The sequence below is a fragment of the Octodon degus genome, unplaced genomic scaffold (assembly GCF_000260255.1).
Source record: "Octodon degus isolate 3935 unplaced genomic scaffold, OctDeg1.0 scaffold00188, whole genome shotgun sequence".
In the NCBI taxonomy this organism is placed as follows: Eukaryota; Metazoa; Chordata; class Mammalia; order Rodentia; family Octodontidae; genus Octodon; species Octodon degus.
In genome coordinates, this window is record NW_004524764.1 from 433,369 (window position 1) to 442,285 (window position 8,917).

An 8,917-nucleotide genomic window follows, 5' to 3' on the forward strand; every position below is an offset into this window, starting at 1 on the left:
AAAGAAAGGAAGAAAGAAAGACAGAAAAAGGAGGGGAAAATGGTGATGTTATGAATCTCTGTATTTTTCCTTTGCTGCATATTTACTCAGCTTTGGTTGGCTGTACAGTTGGTTCATAATACATGGTTTTTTTCTACTTATACAGTGTCAAAGATTTTACCAATGTGCACCACTTGAAGCAGTGTAAGAGAATTCTGATTCCTTTGTAGTGTTGCTAACACCTGCTTTTTTCTGGTTTTATACTTTTGCGAGGCATTTTTGGTAAGTGGCTCATGATATCTCATTGTGCCTTTAAATTTTATCAACTTGATAAGAAAATTGAAAGCAGGGCAATTATATTTGAAACTACAGATATTATCTAGTATCTTTTCAAGATTATCCTTTCCATTTTATTATTGTTTTGTAGAATTTCATCATATGTTTTGGGTATGAGTCACTCACTGGTTGCATAGATTGTAATTATTTGAACCAATAATGTTAATATTCACAATACCATAGAATGAGTAACACCATAAGAAAATGTTCACAGAAAATTCTTTGTCAAAATCAATATTAGCCCTTATAATATACATTAAGGAATGAGAAATATAGAATTAGGCAAATGCAGTGTACATGCACTAGTAGAAATTCATCTATGAAAGCAATGCTTTTAGATGATTAAAGAATAGAAAGATTTTTGGAAGAAGGGAGAGTGTAGACTATAGAGTAAGGATGATTTGAAGAAAATGTAATCAAAACATGGGCAGAGTTAAAAAACGTGTAGGCAATCACTGGTGTAGAAGCTGTTAAGGATGTTGTTTCCAATACCAACTTGAATTAGCCCCTACTTGAATCACTGAAATTTTAGAAACATTTCTGTTCATGCAATATGAGATAGGGAAAATATCCTTTTAAACATCAACATTTTTTTTCTTTTTTTTGTGGTTATCTGTGTAAGATGTAGTCTCAAACGGAGAAAGATCTCAGAAGGAAAATCCTAGATTCTTACCTTTGGCATAACTGTTTTACAGAAGAGCTATAATGTATTTACCAATATTTCAGTGCTTCAATTGCTATAAAGGAATGTAAGTTGGAAAAAAAATAATTTTAATGAGAGAGATGTGAAAAGACAAAGATCATGAATTTGAGGGCTAGGAATAAAGAACAGTCCTGAAAAATAGTTGCTCACAATTTCAACTGTTTTCTTGTCAAAGAAGAGGATGCATGTAAACAAACAAAAGTAGAAAAATATTAACAGTTGTTCCTCTGGGCTAGTAATTTATCACATTGCTTGGATTTCCTACATGGCCATTTATTATTTTTATTATTAAAAATGACACGTTGGAACAAGGAAGAATATTGCTACTCTCTTTGTGTTACAAACCAGCAAACAGTTGATAAATGACAAGTCATTGAAGGGGGGAATAAACACACTCAGATTTTTTGGGGGGAGTTAAACACTAACATAAATTACTTCTGCTTCAATATTAGATGAAGTTCCTAGGAATATTATATGCTTTAACAATGTAGATTTTTAAATAAAGTATACATTTTGTGGAATTATAGGATGTGATGTAATATTCATAAGATTAAGCATTTATTGTCAAGAAGTAATAAACACTTCAGTCAAAATGATGAATCATTACTTTATTTCACATTGAAAGAGGCCTAGAGCAATAGCAGGTTTAAATATATAAAATTATGTATACATATATGTATAATTTTGGAAAGCACAGGTACATTTTTTGTTAATCTACAGCTCAACATGAAAAATATTTTTCCTCTTCAGTTAGGTTTTTGGTAGATTACTAAATTATGATTATATAAAAGAATGAACTTTTTGTTATTTTTATTGCTTGTCCCTGTTCATTATTATTTTAGGTATCAGAACTTTCAAATTTTCCTTAACTCTTATATCTGGCTTAGTGTTATTTAAATTCTTCTTACCATATTATGCTTTAGTCATATATTTATGTGACTTAGGTAAAAAATGTACATAGTCTGTTTCAAATGCAATCTTGATTTCAGATGACAACTTTGCAGCCATCTGATCAATAAATGAATATATTACCATACAGTAATGATATAAGGAAAAGTACTACAATCTTGATTAGGGCTTTGGAGATGGATAATTCTCATGAGTATAAATTAGATAATCCCTGGGTATTACACTTGGTTATTCAGTAGTAAGCACTTAATAATCCTACACATTTTTGAGATCATTATTGTTGGACTGGTCAATGGTAAGGGCTTCTCATAGATTATGTAATTTTATTTTCACAATCGACCTGTGCTACAGAAATTTGAACTATTTTAAAACAGATACTTGAGCAGGGACCAGAAGTTCAAAACGCCCCCCACCCCCACCTGCTGTGCTGGCCCAGCCCACTGGGGCTGCTCTGAGAAAGCATTTGAGAATGGATGTGGTGCTGCATACCTGTAATCCCAGCACTTGGGAGGCTATAAACAGGAGGGTCGATCTATGCAGTGAGACCCTGTACACCCTGTACACCCTGTCCTAAATATAAAAATAAAATAAAATAAAATAAAACAGGCACTTGCAACTGAGAAAGGTTCTCTTCTAGTGACAGAACTACTATCCAGATATGCTCATTTTGATCTACTTTTAAAAATAATCCTTTTATTAGATAGAATTTGTTCTGGAAATATTTAATATTTATAATATATAAATTCAAAAACAATAAGCTTTTTAATAATATTTCTACTTAAGAATATATTTATCTAGTTAGTTACTCTTCTTTTTCTGATTTTTTTATACTTTCTAACAGTTGTTGAATTAATTTCACAATTGCGAAGCTCTTATTTGGCAAAGTAAACTTAAGGAAATGATTATCTTTTAAATTTTTAAGACAGAAATTTGACATAAAGTAGCAAATATACATTTATAAGTAAATTATCTGTACACACTGTATTCTATGCTAAGTAAACTTCAATTTATACTTTTAAAATATAAAATTTGATTATATATCTATTTAGGAAACAAATCTTTAAATTAAGAAGTAAGAAGTTTATTTTTGTACTCTCTGTAAGACTCTCCAAGTAGGAAAATACAGACAATAATTAATTGAAATTAGGTCAAGTTAAAAGAGAAAAATAAGGAATTATATTTAAGTATATATATATAAATAAAAAAAATATGTATGTATGTATGTTCATTATACTTTTTGCACACTTACTGATTTTTTAATTTGTAATTTTTCTTTGTTCACACAAACTGTTGGTTCTAGAAGCAAAAACATGCTGGACGTACTTGAAAGATCAGTTTTTCTTAAATTTTTGAAAATTATCGAATCTTCATCCCACAGCTGGTTCAGCTCCACCCTCAGTGCCACACACTCTACGATTTTCCTTCACAGGCCCAGACAATCTAGCATGCATCAGCTTCCACGTGGTTTTCCTTCACAGCTACATGTCCTGTAACATCTCAAAGCCTGTGTTCTTTGTGTTCTAAGCTGTGTGTCTTTGCCTTTCACATCTCCTTTCCCATTAATATAGTGCTTTTTCTCCTCAAGTGTGCTATTTCTTTAAACCTGGACTGTAATCAGTAATGGATTATTGTCACATTTCATCATTTTTATGTGTAGCTAATGTGTGACACCTATGTTCCTAAACGAAGAACCTTAAATCTGACTTTCATACATCAGCTGATGATCAAAAGTTCAAACTCTTGGTGGCATATTTACATAATTCAATTCTGCCAGATGAGTAACTCTACAGAAATGTTTCTATGATAATGTGTCACTTATTTTTTATTTATGTTAATTTCATTATTACATTAAAATAACCTGCATATGGGCACGTTCATTATTGCTGACACTACTGAGAAATGCAATATATGTAAATAAGATGCAATAGAAAAAGAGGTGTATTTCATAGAATCTTATGAGTTTTAAATTTGTAAATCAAATTGTAAAGAATAACTGAATTCAGTTGTAAGAAGATACATGAACAAATAAAATTAAAAGCATGATGCTACACTTGTATTGTTGTTCATGGTGAAAGATGAGAAATGAGTGCAATACATAAGAATAGATACAGAGATTATAACCATTACATTTATAAATTCCTTATTACCCTTACACTTAATATCAAGAACACAGTAATAATAGACTAATAAAAAGAGAAATTCTTGTACAGATAAAAAGATCGTGTTTATTATATATTTATTCAGAAACTTTAAGGGTCAGCAAGCTAGCTCAGGGGCCTCAGCACCTGCTTAGGCAAGCACAGGGAACAGGGTTCACTCCTCAGCACCACATGCCAGGCTGGCCTCACCCCTGGGCATACTGAGCCAGCCTGGTATGTTGGTACATGCCTGTAATCCCAGCCTTAAGGAGGCTAAAAACAGGAGGATCAGTACCAGTCCAAGCTGTAAAGTGATACCCTGTACCAAATGCATGTTTTTAAAAATTTAAAAAAAATTATAGTTGGGTTGTTGGCATTCCTGTAAACCCAGCTACTTGGAAGGTTAGACAAGACCTTGAGGCCAGCCTGGGGAACTACACATGATTTTATCTGAAAAAGCAAAACAGAACAACAATAAAACTAAATGATAGAGTATTGCCTTCTAATTTTCAGGAAATCTGAACGTACCTGGGCTGAAAGCTAATTTTATTTAGAAACTTGCTGAAAGTAAAATGTGCAATTTATAATATTTTTGCATGTGTGTGTGTACTGAAGGCAATAAGTCACATTATTGGATGGAATGAAACTTTAAATTATCTTAAACATTAAAATTTCAGTCATGTATTTAATCTTCACCCTTTCCTTTTTGTTTAACTGCTGATATGTACATAGAAATGCAAATTAAACACATAAATGTGTATATTAAACCCAACACAACAAATTATTTATCTGAACAGTATATTGCTTTTATCACCACTATGAAACAGTAACAAAGGGAAACTCCAAGTCAGTGTAATATTAGCAATAAGCAATACTTTACTTATAATAAACCACACAGTCACTTGATAAGGACTTAATATTTGGAAAATGTGAGTTTTCATGATGCAAATTATGTGTAAGTATCATGCATCTCACAGCTTATGCCTATAATTCCCTGTCTTTATTTATTGTCTTTGATTTTGGTGATTCCTGTGGTACTGAGATCGTGTTTGAATTAGTGGCCATAACACAGACTCTCACGTGTGTTCTTCCCGTTGGCTGCTTCCCCCATAGTGTCAATGTATTCAGACATCTCTCGTACGTATCTTCCACAACGGAGCTCATGTCTCGTCTCTTACACTGTGAACTTCAGTATCCTTTTTTCTTTTGATCATTCTATATTTTCATTGTTTCATAATCTTTCCAGTTTTGTTTCTCAGAACTTAATTGCTTTGATGCATCTGTCACTACCTAGTTTAGGGTTTCATATCTCAAACATGACCTTGTTGGTTCCTTGATTAATTTTTTTCCTCATGACTCCTCCTTCTTTGTTTCTTAATTAAGGTTTATGGCAAAGAAATACTAGGGTTATTGGAAGGGACAAAAGAATAAATATTTTCTGTACTGTGGCTATTGTAATTCTCGTGGGTGAAAACAAAATAGTCATGATGAATTATGGGACAAGTTAAAAGGTAGTAAGTACTATGATAAAGAATAAGATAAAAGAGAAAGAAAATGTGGTTTTAAAACAGGAGTATTAATTTGTATGACATTCGTCTAAGTAGTCATAACTGAATGAAATTCAAGCAAAAATTGAAAAAATCTGAAGGAATAAATTTTGGTATATTTTGAGGAAGAACATTTCATATACAGATTCAACAAATCAAAAATCCTATGGCAGGAGGATCTTTGAGGAACACTAAAGAAGACGTATAAATAAGTGAACAAAAATTACCTTAGAAACACAAAGGAACTCCATAATATGACAATATTATGCATTAAGTACTGAATGGACCCTGGGAGATAGCTCAGCAGCCTAAGCGCCTGCCTGCAAGAACAACATCCTGAGTTCAATCCCCAGTACCTAAAAAATAAGTAAGTGAAAGTACTGCAGGCTTCAATTTTTAGCTTAAATTAGTAGGTAGCAATAGGAATATTGTAAATCACAGGGTAAAAACATTTAAATTATGTTATGCAAACATACATTTTTGTTACTGAAATCAGTATATCTAGTTAAAAAGAATATCATTAACATACTCTTATGCTGCAAGATGAATTTTTAAAAATTTAATCTGAAGGTTGAATTTAAGTCTCATATAACTGATTAGAATCAGTGTCATAATCTTCTGATACTATCTATCTCAAGAGAACCTTGGAAAACTCAGTCCATAGTATGGGACTCCTTAATCAAGTAATGAGACAGTTAATTGAAAACCACAATTGCATAGAAAAATTGAAAAACTAGGAAGAATGAAGGAATAACTTGCGTGGGTTTTTAAAGGACAGATAAAATTTGTTAGCCAAAGTTTAACTTATTCAAGGTAGGATGGAAGTTGGAGTCTTATATAACCAAAAGTATAGAATTAAGATTGTTTTGCTGAATAGGGAGAATAATATTTTGGTACAGGCTTTGATGCTATCAGAACAGTGGAATATTTAGGTTTTTAATAAGAAGTGTTAAACACTAATTAGTTTTTGCACAACAGATTGTCAATGGCTTTAATTTATTGAGAACAAAGTAATGCAATTTTTATATGTCAAAATTCTTTGTATCTTAAATATTATTGCTCTTTTTATGTCTTTGGTAATATCAGTGATCTTCTATGAGTTGTATTTTGGCCAAAGTTGCTTTCCATTATTTTTCTGTAAGATATAGGCCAAACCAAGTAATAAATGAAGTCAGGGAAAAAGAAGTTAATGCTCTTGTCTGTGCTGGGATGCATGTGTTGCCTGTGTGTGTAAGATCCAAGATCTTTCAGGAATTTAGCCATCAATTGAAGAATGTGTGACAAGTACAATGAACTTAGAGAGCATTGTAAAGGCTGATTTATGTAATAAGATGTTTTTTTTTTCCACCAGGTAACAGAGACACGGACTGGTCCTCTCGGCTGCAGTAACTATGACAACCTAGATTCTGTCAGTTCTGTTCTGGTTCAGAGTCCTGAGAATAAGATTCAGTTGCAAGGTACGTAGGTAAAATTTCATTCGTTCTCAATCAGCTTGGGTGACATTCTATCAACTTATAATTTCTTTTGTTTTACAATAAGCCAGACACACACACACACACACACACACACACACACAGAGTGCATTAAACTTTTAAACCCTCTTAAAAGGCTAGTTTCATAATTAAAAGATTAAAATTTAACCACTCACTATAGTTTTCTACTATACCTCACGTTCGTTTTTGCTTATGGTATTGTCTCAGTAAATCTATTTTTAATAAATCTGACATTGTTTTTCTCACTGATGATTGTAAAAGGTGCAATCATGTGTACTGATCGCATAACCTAAGCTGTGTAAATTCTACCTCTTCTTGCAGTTAATGGAATTCTTATTTCTGATAAGTACAAACGTACTATTTATTAACAAATATTTAGATTGACATTATTTCCATTGCAAAAATTGATTGTTGTCACAACAGTAATGAACTAACTTTTATGTTATGAAACAGCATTTTGAGTAATAATTCAACAGATTTTTTCATAAGAAAAATTAACTATTATATACTATCTTCCAAATGAATATGAAGTATTTTTTCATTTTTAAAGTGAGAAAAGGTAATGAATAATGATATTTTCATATCTATAGTAGAATTATTTTAGGAAAATGATGGCATTCTCTAAAATTTGTTGAATGTTCAAAGAGAATATTGAGTTTTTCTTTAGTACATACTTTGGAATGCTATGCAGAAAAACTGTATTTATTTTATTTAATTTTGCATATAAATGCTCAAATTATTTAGAAATCCCATTTGCTCTCCTTTTCTGCCTTAATAAATGTAGCCACACTGTGTTGTTGAAATTAATCAAAATGAATTAATGATATTTATCCTCAATTGTATACCTATAACAAATAAATTATGCAAATATTTATGCTTTAATTGCTAACCAGTTTATCAATGTAAATTGAAAAGCTAATGAAATATTTTCTCTAATTTAAATTGAAATTTAGTAAACCAGTATTACTTGTAGCTCTCTACTGCTTATTCTTTCCTAATGCGCAAATTAACTTTCCATCAAAATATTCACTTGGATCAAAAGAGAATAAAAAGGGTTGGATTGATTTAATTATTTGAACTGATTATTTATTTACAAGATTTTGATTCTTATTGTTTGTCTCACTGAAGGGGTTTACAATAATTTTACATTGCAGAACCAAAAAAATCAGGTTTCAATCTTAAAAAGTAATGAAAGAAACAAATAAAACACGACTATTTCATTTCTATTTTTCTCAGTGTTACTCACAATTTGCATTTATTTATTTTCTTTCCTACCTGCCAAACTTGTACTTTTACTTCCTTGTAACTTTATTTCCACACATGACTGTAGCAATGTCTTTTCAAGATCATCCTGGAAAATCAGTTCTCAGATCTCACCAGTCTGTGTATTCTGAATTTCACCAGATCTTCCAACCTAAAGATAATGTTTTTGCTTCTATTCAGACTCATTTTCATGGTATATCTGTACTTTGTAAAATAATGCAAATGACTCCACTTTTCTCCATCAATATTAATATTGTTCATTTATTAGAAAGGGAAAATTTTGGATTCATTGAATATGGCAGAGGAAAATACTGATGCTCTTAAGGAATCTTATTATGTTACTAGGTTAGGTCTTTTTCTTTATATGTTCTTATATGACTGCATTCATATAGACGAAGATTACATGAAAACAGGCATGTAATTTGCATATGTGTGTGTGTGTGTGTGTGTGTGTTGACCTTTTAATCAAAATAAAAAGTTTGAAAATCAAAGAGGAACATCTGGGGATCTTTGAAATTTATATTTATTATTGAATGCCATTTAGAATTA

General features: G+C 31.3%; 1 protein-coding gene across 2 annotated transcripts in view; it reads left to right on the forward strand.

The window, feature by feature from the left end:
• Brinp3 (BMP/retinoic acid inducible neural specific 3) overlaps positions 1 to 8,917 on the forward strand; it is a 457,113-nt gene that overhangs the window by 292,695 nt on the left and 155,501 nt on the right. For both annotated transcript variants that reach the window (XM_004643978.2, XM_004643979.1), the window contains one exon: positions 6,964 to 7,069. In XM_004643978.2, the coding sequence (XP_004644035.1) occupies positions 6,964 to 7,069 (106 nt within the window). The remainder of the gene's footprint in view (positions 1 to 6,963; positions 7,070 to 8,917) is intronic.